We start from the raw sequence: 18,117 nt of genomic DNA on the forward strand, positions 1-18,117 counted from the left end.
ATTGCACCCAGTTGCCCTGTCCCTGCAGCTGAAAAACCCGCCCACAGCATGATGCTGCCCCCACCATGCATCACTGTTGGGACTGTATTGGACAGGGGGGGGGTGGGAGGAGATGAAAATAGAACGGCTCAACCTTGACAAAAAAAAGAAAAGAAATACTCATCATATTGAGTAGGGATGGCCATTAGGTTAGAAAAATTATAGAATGTAGAATTTACGTTTAACAGAAAATGTCAGAATTTGTATCAGAAAATATAAAACTTCTCAGGCTTAACTCCCACAAATTAATAGACTCTTTAGACAGAACTCCATCTAAATGAAAATTTAAAAAGTTAGAAAAATACTAAGAATGCATGGAAAAAGCAACTAAGATTGTTAAATAAACCTTATGGTACATGACCCTTGCAGAAGGATAAGAACACTTTTTTTTTTTTTTTTGACCACATCGCCTTACTATTTAACTTTGGCTAGCTATTGAGCCCTACAAAAGCATTGTTTAAATATAGCTGCAAGCAGCTATATGGGGCCAAGCCCCTGAAGGGCCTGTAGTGCAGTGCAGAGCGGGAAGATAAGAAAAAAAAACCCGGCCGGAAATTCAATGAACGTGAAAAACCGCTGAGTTATCGGTGAGAATGAATTTAGAATGAACAGGGGCCCGTTTCAGAAAGGATGTTAAGTGAAAACTCTTGAGTATGTTAACCATGAATTGAGGGGAACTCTGGGTTTTCCGTTTCAGAATGGGAGGTTTGTCAAAACCGAGAAAGCAGGGTAAGTCAAGCCCGTTTCTGAAAGCGAGGTAACTTTATACTCATGGTAACCATGGTAATTTACTCTATGAACCTAACCTGGTCGGGAGCAGGTTTTCTTTGGTAAACCCAGAGTTTCTTACGGTCTCCTTCCCCTTTTTAAAGTGTAAGCAATGTTTAAATGCCTAATGTAATGCTTTTCTTAAGTATTTGTCTTATTTCAAGTACAAATATCTAAAAATTCTAAAGTCAAGATGCATTTTCAATATGAAACAAGTGCATTTTACGTAAAACAAGTGAAATTATCCACCATGGGGTAAGAAAAATCATCTTCATGCTAACGTAAACCAGATTATTTTTTGTTTCCCCACCTCCCCCCGTCAAACACCAGACACCGTCAAAGTGACAAAAATGGCATGTTCTTTTTTACTGTTGATACTGATGAGGAGGCTGTATTAAAGGTACAATATGTAAGATTTTCGTAATAAAATATCCAAAAACTACTTGCACAGTGTTATATATTTTATGCAGTTGTGTATTTGTTATTCCAAAAGTTCCCAAGGATTTGTAAATCCAGAGAAATTCCTATTTTAAATAATGACTTGTCCCTGGTCATTGTAGCCGATCAATGATACCAGACACCGTCAAAGTGACAAAAATGCTATGTTTTTTTTATACTGTAGATGAGGAGGCTGTATTAATTCGTAGGGAGTTAAAAAATATATATTTCCATATCCACATACATATTTATTTGGTAGTTTTCTATATCGGGGATGCAGAGCACATTAGTAAGGCCGCTGTATGCAGAGCGGTAATGAAGGTGTGCCTCACTGATGTTCACTTGATAACATCTTGCGGCGACCTCTGGAAGTAACCCAATAATTAGAATTTCCTTTAGAATTGTCAGTGTGGTTGGATGCATTAATGCACACATTCCCATCATCGCAACTTCCGAAAATAAAACCGATATGGAATGGATGCCATATGGAAGTGTAGTCCGAGATATATGCTGTAACCACCAACACAGCGGTTACATGACAAAATAAATTGTGCATAATTTGTTCATCTTTATTTCTTACAAATACAAAAGCAAGAGGGTTTTTTTTTTTTTTTTTTTTAACCGTTGGATTTTAGTATTCCTCCAATACTTGGTATTATGGCCATCTCTTCATCATTTTGCAAGCTTTCTTGTTGACTGAGTAGAAGTCAAATTTTAATTTCATTACTCTAAGAAATGTAATGGGTTGGATTAGAGAATCTTTAATTATGTGAAAAGATTGGAGTATGTGGAAAAAAAAAAAAAAAGCTGCTGCACATTGAACATTTTTAATATATCAAACGTTTGTAAAGTTACGTAGCATACACCCATGAACATTTTATGCTTAAAGCTTTACCTGATTCTATTATTTTTATACTTCACTTTTAGCTGCTGTCATGGTTTTCTTTTTTCTCTTTTTTTTTTTTTTTTTTTTTTTAACAATGGGATACCATGAAAATTAATATTAGTTCAATAACCTACCGTTCTGCCAGTTTTAACCTCTGTTGTTATAACCGTGATTTAGAGAAACTTATGCATTGACTCAAAGTATGCAGACGTCTTTTTGTCGGTGTTGTTGCCATGATGAATCATAATTTCAGAGCGCCATTGATCATGACTTCTCATAGTCGTGGTGCAAGCGCTAAACTCCGAGTCAACCTACTCAGAGTTGACTGAACTAACACAATTCAGAGTTTCCCATCTCAGGGTAAGTCAACTCCGAGTTCAAGTTGTACCTGCAAAGCAACAATTTTGCCCTCGGTGCGCTTGAGCAGAGTTTCTCAGGGAGCTTTGCAGAATCTTTAGTTCACCTAACCTGCATGTCTTGGGACCCAGAGCAAAGCCACGCTGACACAGGAAGAACATGCAGAAAGGCCTCCCGTCGGGACTCTTGAACCCAGCTGCTTAAGCATGATTTGTTTGTTTTCATGATGTCACTATATATATTCTAATTCTATCCTTTAAAAAAAACTGTAGTTTTTGTAGAAGTTTTTCTAATCTTTTTGTATTCTTTGTTTTCTTTTTATTTATTATACAATTAACAAAAGCAAAAAAGGCATCTAACACTAGCTTGCTCTATTCTTTTACTATTCTATCGGTTTTCTTTTTATTGATTGCAAAATTGATATCATCGGTATTCGGAATGCCCTGAGGAATCCATAGACACCAAGATCATAATTTTCTGATTAACTGTTCAAAAGTTATGAGCCAAAATAGCAATTTTTCATGTCATGACCCATAGGTGGTGCTGTTCCCAACTTTGGCATGGAGCCTTATACCATGCTGTTGATGAAGTGTATCAAGTTTCATTTTGATTGATCAAAGTTTGGCCGAGATACAGCCTCTGAACCAATTTCGAGTCGACCACGGTTAAGTTAACAGCATCATAACTTTTTTTTTTTTTTTTTTTTGACCAGTATTCAAAGATTTTCTCTTCCAAGTTTCGGAAAAATTGGACAAAATTTGAAGGTGGAGTAGCCAAAAATAAAAAAAAACTGTACTTTTCAAAATGGCTGCTACTGTAATGGGTGCAGACTTAATGTAAGACATTCAATGTGACCAGCATGAGGAGAGTAATCAGGTGTACTATGTTTAATTTTTTTAGAATTAGGGGTTCAAGAGTTCTTACCATTTCAATGTTGAATTTTTGAACTGGTGGTGGCGCTATAGGGTTGGTCCTAGAGAACCCAAAATTGATCAGATCACTATTCATGGTAATCACTACAAGTGTGCCAAATTTAATCATTTTCCTATGTTCCGTTCATAGGGCTGCCATAGACCACCATTGGAGAAGAAGAATTAAAGCTGCAAGCAGCGATGAAAGGGCCCTCGCACACGGGCTTACTGCCAACTAGTGGCTTTAGGAAAACAGCGAGCGGTGGGCAATATGCTTTTAAAGTGGTAAATATAGGAGGAACATGTCAAAGTCTTTTATATGTGCCAAACTTCCTTCTGCCTGCTGGTTGCGCTATGACAATAACTAAATATTGGCGTGTAGATGTCTTCAGGCCAGAAGTTTTATCAAACATGTGAAGTCTGGTGCAGATTGAACATGGTATGTTTGAATTAGTGTAAACACGTTATGTCCTATTGCCAACCGGTGGCGCTGTGATTATAACTGAATATTGGCATGTAGATGTTTTCAAGTCAGTATTCTTACCAAACGTGATGTTTGGGGTCCCTAATAAAGTACATGTACAGATACAAAAGGGGCTACAGCCCCTTCGGGGCTTGGCCCCTGATAAGAAAACGTAAAGATTCAATAGGGGCTTGGCCCCTAATAAAGTAAAACTACAATTACAATAGGGGTATAACAAGTACAATAATTGCACAGAGAGGAGGCTTCCAGGAGCTATGAGTGAAGATACACAGTGTAGGGTACAACGGGGCTAAAAGAGCCCCAGGGTATAAGGCGTCTTTGATTTTATTTTCCTCTAAACCACTAGATGGCAGAAAAACTTGGCATAGCACTTTCCAAAACATCTGCTTTTCAAAAGGCTCCTGCAAATATGGCTGATCCTCGACGCGATCACGGGCAGCAGCGTAAAGTTGATTCTGTGTTTACGTGATCTAATATTTGATGTTTTTTAAAAGGTTGTAGGATTTACGTAGCAAATGAGAATCGCTAAAATGATTGAATATATTTTGAGTAAAATCTTAATGATTTTCAGTTTTGTTTAAGTGTGAAGTGAAGTGACATGTGAAGTGACATGTGGCCAAGTATGGTGACCCATACTTGGAATTAGTGCTCTGCAATTAACCCATCCAAAGTGCACACACACAGCAGTGAACACACACACACCGTGAACACACACCCGGAGCAGTGGGCAGTCATTTATGCTGCGGCGCCCGGGGAGCAGTTGTAGGATGGCTGGAGATGAGAAGTTTCGATACTTCTGCCTCAGTGAGGGGACAGAAGGAGAAGATGGGAGTTTTAGCACTGGATTTGGTGGGTTTGAGGTCCAGTGTGTGTGGGGCTGAGAATTGACTTCTGATTGTTCTAGTTTTGTCTGTAAAGAATGTGGCGAAATTATCAGCTGTTATAGAAGTGGTGGGAGGTGGTTTAAGGGGACAGAGGAGAGAATTGAATGTTTTGAAGAGATTATGTATGTCTGGAGCGCTGTTGATCTTGTTGTGGAAATATGTGGATTTGGCAGTATGGACTTCAGCAGAGAAAGATGAAAGCAAAGACTGATACATACTCAGGCCTGACAGGATCTTTTGATTTGTGCCATTTTCTCTCTGCTGCCCTGAGTTTGGACTGATGCTCACGAAGAACATCGGATAACCTGGGGTTAGAAGGGGCAGCCCGTGCTGGCCTAGAGGAGAGACAAATATTGTCTAGACAAAAAGTTGAAGAGCATAAAGTAGAGCATAAAGTGCTGCTTTCACATCCATAGATGAGAAATGGGTAGGTGAGGGAAGAGAGGAGGATACTACAGAGGAAAGATGGGAGGGTGAAAGGGAGCGTATGTTTCATCTAAAAGTGACCAGTATAGGGGTTGGTTGCACACAGGTAGCTAGATGTAAGTTAAATGTAATGACAAAATGGTCAGAGATATGTAGGGGTTTTACCCAAATGTTGTCTGCAATACAATTGCGCATGTAAATTAAGTCAAGTCGGTTGCCTGATTTGTAAATGCTTGTAGTGGTGAGGTGTTTGAGATCAAATGAAGCAAGGAGTGAATGGAAGTCTGTAGCATAAGACTTGTCCAGATGAATGTTGAAGTCACCAAAGACTAAAAGTGGACTGCCATCCTCCGGCAATGAGGACAGCAGCCCATCCAGCTCCTCTCGGAAGGTGCCTAGAATTAGGGTGTAAATTGTAAAGAAACCGCAGAAATGAAGTCTTCTTTGTTGACAGCTGACTGACAATTCCAGAGACCAACAGAAAATGAAAGAGGTGCGGTAGAAGATGTGCAGATAGGACGCAGGTTAGCAAGATTGCATTGCCGTCTGCGTGTGGTGTTAGAGCGTTTTTGAGAGACAACCAGAATGTTTTGGAAACACATGACAGAGGTGGAAAAGGGAGGACAAAAATTGAAAACAAACTAAAGTTTGCACTTAAGTTCAGGAAGGGCGCAATACAAATAACAAAAGCTTCTTCTAGCCGACGGCTATTATTCTAATTACAAATAAGTGCAATCAAAAATATAAATTACAATGAAAGAACAAAAGTAGAAATAAGTAGAAAACAAAATAATCCTTCCTAGCAGCAAGTAACAATTTAAACAAAATATATAGAAATAAAGTATTAAGCAAATTCACGTGCTGCCGCCTGCTCTGCAGACTAATTGCTTCATATAATAAAATATACATTGTTGTTGCTACTGTAAATCTATACTAAATTATTATGGAATCTCCTTCAATGCTTTCAGAATCTTTGCTTTTTAAAATGTATGTATATATATATATAAGCAGAAAATTGTACAAACTTTGCTAAAGTGATTGTTTTGACCTAGAATGAACTTAGACATTATTAAAAAAATAAATAATAATTAAATTATTTTATCTAAAGTATTTTAGTATCAATAGTATGCCTTTTACCCCATGCTGGTGAGCGAAAAACCTGACGCACATATAAATTATCCTCCCCTTCAGTGCCGGCCCGTCCAACAGGTAATGCAGGCGGTCGCCTGGGGCCCCGCGGCCGCAAGGTTGTTAATTAAACTTCAAGGTGTGTTCGACTTGAAGTGGCACTGTGCAGACAGATCGGTGTTTGACATCGAAGTACCGCGAGAGCTTTATATACTAATGGACAGCTCTGTATGCTTTCCTATCCAATTGCAGTACTTTGATGTCAAACACTGATCGCTCTGTGCAGCACCCCTTTAAGTCAACACGCATTCAGATGACTCAACAGGGCTGTACAGTGAAAGGCAAGGCAAGGCAAGTTTATTTATATAGCACATTTCATACACAATGGTAATTCAAAGTGCTTTGCATAAAAGAAAAGAAAATAATATTTTTAAAAAATCACAACAATAAAACTTCAAAACTTTGAAAATGATTTAAAAATTGATTTAAGGTTTAAAATGAATTTAAAACCGTTAAGAATAGAAAATTATTATACATAAAATATAGTGCAGTCAGTTCGGACATCGCATAGTGCTCATTCAATAAATGCACAGCTAAACAGTTGAGTTTTAAGTCTGCATTTAAATGTGACTAATGTTTGAGCACATCTGATCTCTTCTGGAAGCTGATTCCAACTGCGGGCGGCATAATAACTAAAAGCAGACTCCCCTTGTTTTGTGTGAACCCTTGGTATTTCTAACTGGCTCAATCCTAATGATCTGAATCAGGGGCGCAGATTACGTGGGGGACGCGGGGGACGTGTCCCCCCACCCCCCACTTTTAATATCACGTAAATTCGTCCCCCGCACTTTTAAGAGCAAGTGTGTTTGCATAGTGGTTTTCAAGAGCCGGTGTGAATAAATATTGATTTAAATTCAAAGAGACCGGATAGTCTGTGCATGATCTGATGTTTTATTCGGAGCCAGAATAAGGCGAGATGAACATCGCAGAGCGCTAAACACTCCGTGCAGTGTATGTTTCATTCATACTCGAAGCCGGCGGGTGCGCTCGCGCAGAAAGTCGTACGAGGAAATTCCTAATATGGACAAAACAGTTGTTTTCACAAAAAACCGAAACATTTGGAAACATGAAGACATTAAACATACGATTGCGACAATATATGGTTTATTTGTGTTTGTCAAGTCATCTTCAGGTAATAAATAAAATAAATGAACAATGCAGTGCTAATTGACATAGCATTTATTACAGTATAGAAACTATTCTGCCTTATTATGTGATAAAAAAAAAAGTGTTTGTAGTATATAAACAAATCATTAAATTTCAAAGCTAAATTTTTAGCATCATTACTCCAGCCACACTATCCTTCTGAGATCATTCTGATATTCTGATTTGCTGCTCAAGAAACCTTTTTTAATTATTATTATCAATATTTAAAACAGTTGAGTACATTTTTTCAGGATTCTTTGATGAATAGAAAGTTCAGAAGAACCGCATTTAGGCTATCTGAAATAGAAATCTTTTGTAACATTATTAATGTCTTTATCATCACTTTTGATCAATGTAAAGCATCCTTGCTAAATAAGTGTTCATTTCTATAATTTCTTTTCAAAAAATAAAATAAAAATTAGACTGACTCTAAGCTTTTGAATGGTATAGTGTATAATGTTACAAAAGCTTTTTATTTCACATAAATGCTGATCTTTGGATCCTTCTATTCATCAAAGAATCCTGAAAAAATGTACTCAACTGTTTTAAATATTGATAATAATAATTAAAAAAGGTTTCTTGAGCAGCAAATCAGCATATTATAATGATTTCTGAAGGATGTGACAATGAAGACTGGGGTAATGATGCTGGAAATTCAGCTTTGCTCTCAGCAATCATTTGAAAATATATTCAAATAGAAAGTAGTTATTTTAAATAGTAAAAATATTTCACATTACTGCTTTTGCTGTACTTTGGATCAAATAAATGCAGGCTTGGTGAGCAGAAGAGACTTCTTTATAAAACATTAAAAATCTTACTGTTCAAACACTGTTGACTGGTAGGTTATATAGATTACAGAAATGTTATATTGTAATTTCTGTCCCCCTCACTTCTGAAATGATGGCTATGCCCCTGATCTGAGTGGTCTGTTAGGTTTATATTCAGTGAACATATCTGCTATGTATTTAGGTCCTAGGCCATTGAGTGATTTAGAAACGAGTAAAAGTACTTTAAAATCAATCCTAAACGTATAAATGGAAGCCAGTGTAAGGACCTGAGGACTGGTGTGATATGCTCAGATTTTCTGGTTCTAGTTAACATTCTGGCAGCAGCGTTCTGGATGAGCTGCAGCTGTCTAATGGTCTTCTTGGGAAGGCCGGTGAGGAGACCATTACAATAGTCCACCATGCTGGTGATAAAGGCATGAACAAGTTTCTCCAAGTCTTGACTGGAAACAAAACATCTAGTTCTTGCAATGTTTTTGAGATGATAGTATGCTGATTTGATTACTGCTTTGACATGACTACTGAAACAGAATCTCACCAAGATTCCTGACTTGATTTTTAGTTGTTTGGCCCCTTGAATCAAGGTATGCATTCATCTTGAGAACTTAATCTTTGTTTCCAAATGCAATGACTTCAGTTTTTTCCTTGTTTAACTGAAGAAAGTTCTGGCACATCCAACTGTTAATTTCATCAATGCATTGGCAGAGGGAGTCAATGGGGCTGTAGTCATTTGGAGATAAGGCTAGGTAAATCTGGGTATCATCAGCATAGCTGTGATAGGCAATTTGGTTCTTTCTCATTATTTTCTGTGCGTTTAAAAACATTTAATGACGTTTTTGCTCCAAATAAATTTCATTACATCAGTCCAGTGTTAGAAATAACTTTCTTTTGTGATCTGACGTGGAATCACAGAATGAGGCAAAATCATTTTATAATATTCTATACAGTGATAAAGGCTATGTCGATTAGCATTGCATTATAAATATACATTCTGCATATAAAAAATACCCGAGATGGCTTGAAGAACAGTGATACACCATTTAGTCACAATCGTATTTATTGTCTTCATTCTTCATCAGTTAAAATGTCCTATCTGCGTTTTATCCAGCTACTGCAGCTATAACATTTGTCTTGGTCTATTAGGGATTTCCTCCAAATGATTTTTGTGAGTATTTGTGAGCATTTTGTGTTTTTTTCACTTATGGTTGTACTGCACGGGCCGCCCTCCGGCTACCAGTATGAATGAAACAGCTACATACACCTTATTTTGGGTAAAAATAGGGAAAATACTTCTCTAAGTTTTTCTCCAGTTTAGAGGAGTTTTTCTCTCTCTCAGTGTGCATGCATTTTCTGACAAAAATTAAGAAATTATCATAATCATTTATAATAAATCCTTAGACCTTTCTAAACAGTTATAGGCTAGTTATAGGCCTCCTGCATGTTAACAGGTCATGCTGCAGTTTTCTGTAAAATAAATTAATAATAATCATTATCAATATTACTTTGTTTAATGTTTTTATTTAGTTATAACTATTATCAGAATTATTAGTAGTCATATTGACATATAAAAACAAAAATGTTTTGCCCAAATTGTGCAGATCTACAAACAGGCACAGCAAACTTAGTCTTCTTTATCATTTCTGGCAAATAAAGAAAAAGTTTATCTGAAAACTTTAGTTACAGTTCAGATTTTGTGTGCAGATTTTGTTGGTTCAGATTTTGGAATTGAAAGAATGATCGAGAGATTAAAGGGAAATTGTGGTAGAAATGGAATCCAAACAATATCTTTATGGAGCGAAAAAAAGGATGATCTGACTGCTATACATAATATGTATTGCTGTAGTATTAGTATTTGTTTTATAAATGCAATGATGCCCACATTCACAGACAGACTTGTTATATAAGAGAAAATTTAGCCATTTCAGCGTGTTACCTTAACTAATTACAGACCTGGCTCCAGAATCAAATCACTGAGGTTGCTTCTAAAATTAGTGAGGGTGATCTAACCTTATTTTTGTGCTATTCATTGCTATGGTGCAAAGAGTGTTCCTTTATAATCACTAAAAATCTGTCACTCACTTTAGTTCATCATGATCTCACAAAGTTACGTTATAATCAATGAATGCAGAACTCAACACTGATGTTTATTTTGTTTATGCTCTGTTAATTTTATTTAGTTTTTGTATATAATTCATTTATATTTTATTTCATTTTATTTATTTGTGTTTCATGTATATCTATTTATTTTCAGTTTTTCAAGCTCACTTGCACTTCAGTTCTTTTTATCTGTTTATGTTGGATGTTACACTTAATGCACATTTATGCTTAATTATTGAAATTGCCATTTTATGTGCTTTCTCTTTACTCGTTAAATTGCTATGACAATTTGTACACTAGTGGGGACTCTTTTCATTATCTTGCCTTGCCTTGCCTAGGGCCCCACAACCCAAGGTATTCGCACACCGGACGAGAAGCGCAGCACAGCGCCAGGACAAGTTACAGGTATAGCACCCAGTTCAAGACAGCAGTCCAAACCGGTTCATAGAAAAGTCCACTTCAGGAATTAACAAAGTTGCGTTGACGAGTTTAAAATACGGTGTTTGACAACGTTGTGCTGAAAGATGCACAATCTTCCAGCCTAGGATGAAGTTATGATGTACATAATTTGGGACATATATAATGCGATTTTATGGGAAACTATGCGAGTAGCGCTCTGGTGAGGCAGGATTTTGAACAGCGTCCAGAGTCGCCGCGTACAGTATTTAACTATGTACAATTAAAGCAAACTGTTAGCTGAAATATCAACACATTGTTCAATGGCAAAAGCAAACCTACGCCATTGGCTAGAGAGAAGCAGTGTTCCTGACCAGTTTTTGACCGCACTTAGCCTTTTTCACTCCTCCCCTCATTGCAGCCGCCTATATTCTTCATCTACGTCGACGTCGAGGCAGAGAAAAGCCCAAAAATCTAAATCTGCATTGATATTTTTTTTTAAGGAAAAGAAAATGGTGAAAATCAGGCCTCTGTTTAGTTTGCCCTTGCTCTGGTGTTTACTCGACTATGGTAAGAGTTTCTCATTCAGCCGACGATAGGCTAAAAACCGAAAGTGACGTCGTTTTGTTTAGTATCAGCTCTAATCGCTTTATATTTGATAGAAATGCATTTGTCAGTGTGTGTTTGTACGTGGCCATTGTAAGCCGCATCTCTGCTACTTGCAATTAAACTTATGAGCAGAAAAGTGTATGAATCAGGATACTTTCACTTTCGCTTCGAAATTTTCATTTTAGGGGGGGGGCTCAGCCCCAGTGAGGGTATAATAATAAAACATTATAATAAAAAAAAATGTTTGACTAATAGTGAAGGGTGGTATACTAAACTTGTTGCAGTATTCCCCTGTATTGCATAGATGGTTATAACAAATAAAATCCAGACTGAAGCTTGTGTGTGATCACACACCCACACACACCTGTTTACTGTACAGACCTCTTTCTTTAGCTCAAGTTATACAAACCTTCAAATGAAAATAGAAACATGATCGTTTTATAAAGTATGCGTTCGTGTTAAGGGCTACATTTTCACTGGAGGAATTGCTGTGGTGTCATGAGGAGTGAACGCATGCAGCGAAAACTTAGTAAACCGATTGCTCCAGCTCCCCCATGATATTTTATGACAAAGAACAGCACGGATGCAGATATTATAACAACCGATCGATAAACACACCTTGTCCTCTGTTTCTCGCTCTGCGCTGCCGCGGTCTGCGGATTGAAAGCGCGATAAATGTACGGGAGGAGCCGAAATCTGTCGTCGTTTTCATGTGAAAAATTACGGGGGGGCTAAGGCAATCACGAATCCGTGTACAGTTTATGGAGCTAATCACATTTTTTAGGGGAGCTGAGTGGAATATTTAGGCCTATATAGCGACGTCAATGGTTCAGCAGGGAGAAGGTGGGGGACAGTAACTCCTCATGTCTGTCTGATGAGTGAATGTGTGAATCGACCATGTTCTTCTGCTGTTTGTTTGCATGTTACATTATGCATCTAGACAGATTTCTGTACCCACATTCTATACGATCTGTAGAAAAAATAAAAATGTACACTTTCCATTGACTGCTGAATTCTTTTCTTATAATTTGGCTTATAATTATTTGTACATTTCTTCTTTAGGTGCTTCTAGTTTTGGTGTAGACAGAGAGCCAGTGTTTGTGATGGAGGGAGATTTAGTCAGTCTTCACACTGGTGTTAAAACAAACCAACAAGAAAAGATTATATGGTATTTTAATGCCATTCGCATCGCTCAAATCATTGGCAGTCAGAGTAAGATCTGTACAGATGATCAGTGTAAAGAGAGATTCAGAGACAGACTGAAGCTGGATCATCAAACTGGATCTCTGACCATCACAAACACCAGAACCACAGATGATGGAGAGTATAAACTGAAGATAATCAACAGCAACAGTGACAGTGAAAAGATCTTCAGTGTTTCTGTTCAGGGTGAGTCATTGTGTTTGAAATCAAGTCTTGTACATCACATCATTAATGTGTTTAGTGATGTTTTGCAGTGACATTCAGAGGTGTTTTTTTGTTATATCTGTATAGTAATTCACGTATACATAATTTCTTCAAAAACACATTTACAGAAGCAGAATTTGTAACATTAATTTAGTTCAATTTGATTTAAATCATTTAGTTTTTTTTCCGTTGGTGAGTTTTATCAGCTAGTTTTGTTCTGTGTAAATGATAGTTTCTCATCATATCATCTCTGATCACCTTCTATTATCATCTGTTTAAATGCATCCATTATTTCATACTGATTTTTAGTTCACCAGCAATCCAAAATGCAGAGGATTTGATGTAAAATATTTTCACAAAATGTGGATAAATAAATAAAAAGACAAAAGTCAAGATAGCATGTTTTATTGTTTTCAAATCTACAGTTCCCTTTCAGTCGGTCACTCTCGACGTCACGTCGGATGACCGACGAAATTGGGATCTCGCTTACAGGGACCAATCTACTTCGAGCGTAAACTAAACGAGCCAATGCACATTGGCATGCGATTATTGCATCCAGCTGCTGCTGATCACAGCGTGAGTATAAGTAGGCAGCAGATGCAGCGCATATTCAGCTTTTCGCTTCGGAGCTGAGCGATCACATCGTTCTGCTCCTGACTACTCTACTGAGAGAAGAAGACTGAACGAGTTCAGCGCTCTTAGAGAGCTCTTCGTGTTGGCGGACGGCGCTTCAGCGGTGGTGGTTACCCGTGTCGAGTGGGTTGCACACATCAGGCTGCACTACCCCCTGGGCTAGGCCGGGTGGAGAATCTTTTCATCTTTTTCCACCACTGACGTCTCGGTCGGTGGTACCCAAATTCTTGACAAAGAGCAATTCCTCTATTTCTGGGTCCCCAGAGGGGACGGGGGGTTGTTATGTGAGAGAAAGATCCTCCCAGAAAGATCCTCCAGCAGCTGTTGGTTTGTGTTTCAGATGTTCTTGCTAATGAACGAGATGAAATGAACAGAAAGGAGGGAGATTCTGTCACTTTACATCCTGGTGAAATTAAAAACCAAAATTATTTGATGACGTGGTATTTTAATGACATTCTCATGGCTGAAATCACTGGAGATCAGAGTAAGATCTGTACAGATGAACAGTGTGATGAGAGATTCAGAGACAGACTGAAGCTGGATCATCAGACTGGATCTCTGACCATCATGAACATCAACATCCAAGACTCTGGAGAATATACACTAGGAACCAACAGCAGCAGATTCAGCATCATCAGGAAATTCAGTGTTAATGTCACTGGTGAGTAATTTATTATTATTATTTTTTTGTTTTATTGTTGATCATCTCCATCATCTTCTCATGTACATTAAAGCAACAGACAGTTTTCATATTTATGTCACACTATTACTTGTGTAGCGAATTTAGCTCACAACAGGAAATATGAATAATTAACCATAACTAGTTATAATTAACTATTCATATTTTAGATCCGCTGTAGATATTTAGCTGACCACTCAGGGTCAACTGTCTTGTCAATTCTAAGAACGTTAATTTCCTGGTTAAGGGAAATAACTTTCTTGCTTTAGATACTTTTGGCCAATAAACCCAGTGATATCAGCGTTGGTTGCCATGCAACAAAGGGGCCTGTTTCGGCCTCCTGGGGTGTTACGCATTCCGGGGGGAAGGGTTCATGGGTCCTCGTCTGGCTTGTTAACTGAGGGGGGGTTACAGAGTATTTGTGAAATCTAGCTAACAAAATATATATTGTGTGTTTGAGTGGTCCAGACGCTACAGTTGTAAGATTTTGAAGTGTATAGTTAATAATAATGTTGTGTGGGTACAAACACTCACTATAAGGTCCCCCACATATGACACACAAATTACTGCCAGCAATCACTCAAACCAAAAAATACAAAACTCAAATCAATTCAAAATAAACAAAACAAACTCAAAAGAAAGAGACAAATTAAATCAAAACCATGGCAATCTGTCCCAAAAACACACAAAATACAAACATTAACAAAGTCAAATCACATCTAAATCAATTCCTTTTCAATAATCCTTCAAACATAACTTCAAATACACTTTGTACCTGTTAGCAGAGCAATATTCAATTCTTACCACTCTGGTCGTTGAGGTTCTCAGGGAGCACACCAACTCTACAAATATACATATTTAAACCCATATACAATATTCCTGTCAAAGTTAAATCACATAAAAAACATTTAAATTATTCAAAAATAACTTGAAATACACTTCGTACCTGTTAACAGAGCAATATTCAAATTTAGCCACTCTGGTCGCTGAGGTTCTCGAGGCGCACACCAAATCTATGAACACACATATTTAAACCAATGCAAAATATTCCCGTTGTCACACAAAAAGCCCCCCAAATTACAATTTCACTCACCCTATCACAATTTATGTGTGGCGTTCTCACCACATTGCATTGTTCTGTGCATCACTTAATTTGTTCCGTGTGTGTACGTATCTAAATAACCCATAGTTCCTCCCCCCACCCTGCTTAACCAGAGTGCTCAATACTACATCAAGAAAAAAGCACAATGTTTGGCGTTTTTCCACTGCATGTTATGCTCGATACGGTTAACTTTTGGAGGGGTTTCCACTGTGTACAGTACCTGGTACTTCCTCAGTTGAGGTTCCAAGTGAGCCGTACCAATACTAAAATCAATGGCTATGTTTACATGCAACCAAATAATCCATTTGTAATCGGATTGACGGCTCAATCGGACTGAAAAATCTTCATGTAAACACCTTATGCCGAGTTCACACTGCACGATTTTCGAAAAAAAAAGCACATCGCATACTGTTGGTTTCACACTGAACGACTATCTGGGGTAGCATTCAGTTGTTGCTGTGTTCACACTGCACGATGGAACGACGACAGGAGGTTACACACTGCATGACTTTACAATAGGAAGAATCGCCGACAGCTCTGTCTGGTGCAGGGTTGCCAGGTTTTCGCTAAAAAACCCGCCCAATTACTACTCAAAACTAGCCTGAAAATAGCCCAGTTGCTTTTGAGAGGGTCCCCCAGTAAAAATCACGTTCGAGGGGTAAAATACAAATTTTTTTGGTGGGGTTCTCCTGGTACAATTCACATTCCAGGGCCTAAATATCACTTATTGTGATTTCGTAAAACCTGTCGGCGAGTGAAAAATCTGCCTAAAATTGTGCAGTGAACTCGGCATTAATCGATCTGATTGAGCTTGATCGGAATGAAATTTCGATCAGATTGAAGGGGGTGGTTTATTCCTTTTCTAATACGATTGAGAGTGCATGTAAACACTCGATCGGATTGAACCCCGAAACTGAAAGAACTGCGCATGTGCAATGACGCAGAAATAGCATAATGACGTATGACGCGCAGAACGAGCGGTTCTTCCTTTTGAATAAAGTGTTGTATAAATGCGTGTCCTGTCATTATAAAACTCTTATTTCACTCGACAACTGTGAAGTGGAGCAGGACAACCTCCCACTAGTCCTTGTTTTGGATTCTCATCCACAGGCAACCCGCTTTGGGCGCGGGGAGGGGCATTTTTACTGTGTGATAAATATGAGCAACACGGCACAGCGGTTTATATGTATATTTATCCATAAATTAATAAATATTAATTCTGCTGTTAAAAACAAATAAATAAACAATGTAGGAGAGTGGTTATTATGTGCAAACAGTGAGAAAATCTATAAATGTGCAGTGTGCGCATGTAAAAAAAAATAAATTCCTATTTGAAGCTTGTGACATATAAACACGTACATCAACCCGATCACTTTCTTTAGTGTTCATGTAAACACTACATTCAGATTCATCAATCGGAATTAATTCAGTCCGATTGAACCAAAAATTGTGCATGTAAACGTAGCCACTGATTGGTCAGAGAGAATCGTCCCTATCAGCATCATTGGATTTGCGACACGAGACATCAAACCCGCTAGATTTAAACAGTCAGCAACAGCCAGCGCAGTATCATTTGTTCGCACAACTTTTTAAAATGACCATCGCACGCAACTTGAAAAAAGAAATGGCTGTATCATGGTCAGTAGATGAGGTGGTGTTGCAGCCATAACGATCAGCCTATAATCCCACCCACTTTGAAGTGGTACTAGAATGTAGTGGAAAAGCAAACCGAGCTAAAGTAAAGCGAGCCGAGGAGAGTCGTACAAAAAGCGGCTTTAGTCAGTTATCTTATGAGTCACTGTTTTAGCTGCAGTTTCTGTGGTGCAATGTCATACAACGTTTTACACAAATCAGCAAATGTCAAAAAATATTGGTAAAGTTGATTATCAGTCATTCTCTATTAACAGCAGGGGTGAACAGCAGGGGTGGGGGGGTGGTTAGAGTCCCCCTCAGTAAATATCGCGTTACGGGCCCCCTCTCCCTTGGTGGGCCCTTAGAATCGTCCTAACCTTCCCCCCGTTACGGCGCCCCTGATAATAATGACTTTATTAATAATGATTTATCTGTTCCAGATTCAGGTCTGTCTTTGGCTGCTATTATCAGTGTTGTTGCTGCTGTTGTTCTGTTGCTGGCTATAATTGCTGGTGTGATTTACTGTTGCCGCAGATCAAGACAAAATGGCAAGTATTACAGCTGATCTTACAAAATGAAAATATTAACATTTATTGTGCAAAAAATCTTTTGAATATAAGGTATGCATTTTATTTTAATTAGCTAAATTAAGAGTTTGTTATTATTGTCCAAACAGGAACCAGGGCGGAGCACAGTCATGACAAGGTGAGATATTATGAGCACAGTGCCTGTCTACAAAAATAAATAAATAAAAAATAACTATGTATTCACACTGAACAAAATTATAAACGCAACACTTTTGTTTTTGCCCCCATTTTTCATGAGCTGAACTCAAAGATCTAAAACTTTTTCTATGTATACAAAAGGTCTATTTCTCTCAAATATTGTTCACAAATCTGTCTAATCTGTGTTAGTGAGCACTTCTCCTTTGCCGAAATAATCCATCCACCTCACAGGTGTGGCATATTAAGATGCTGATTAGACAGTATGATTATTGCACAGGTGTGCCTTAGGCTGGCCACAATAAAAGGCCACTCTAAAATGTGCAGTTTTACTGTATTAGGGGGTCCAGGGGGGTCCGAAAACCAGTCAGTATCTGCTGTGACCACCATTTGCCTCACGCAGTGCAACACATCTCCTTCGCATAGAGTTGATCAGGTTGTTGAAAAAAGCCTGTGGAATGTTAGTCCACTCCTCTTCAATGGCTGTGCGAAGTTGCTGGATATTGGCAGGAACTGGAACACGCTGTC

General features: G+C 38.1%; 1 protein-coding gene across 1 annotated transcript in view; it reads left to right on the top strand.

Annotated features, from left to right (window-relative positions):
• The first annotated feature begins 12,238 nt into the window (after nucleotides 1-12,238).
• Nucleotides 12,239-18,117, top strand: part of LOC107570331 (uncharacterized) — an 8,062-nt gene continuing 2,183 nt past the window's right edge. The window contains exons 1-5 of the mRNA XM_016256554.1: nucleotides 12,239-12,257; nucleotides 12,477-12,803; nucleotides 13,795-14,115; nucleotides 17,308-17,379; nucleotides 17,544-17,572. Of these exons, the coding sequence (XP_016112040.1) occupies nucleotides 12,239-12,257; nucleotides 12,477-12,803; nucleotides 13,795-14,115; nucleotides 17,308-17,379; nucleotides 17,544-17,572 (768 nt within the window). The remainder of the gene's footprint in view (nucleotides 12,258-12,476; nucleotides 12,804-13,794; nucleotides 14,116-17,307; nucleotides 17,380-17,543; nucleotides 17,573-18,117) is intronic.

This window comes from Sinocyclocheilus grahami, unplaced genomic scaffold (assembly GCF_001515645.1).
Source record: "Sinocyclocheilus grahami isolate Dianchi unplaced genomic scaffold, SAMN03320097.WGS_v1.1 scaffold1441.1, whole genome shotgun sequence".
In the NCBI taxonomy this organism is placed as follows: Eukaryota; Metazoa; Chordata; class Actinopteri; order Cypriniformes; family Cyprinidae; genus Sinocyclocheilus; species Sinocyclocheilus grahami.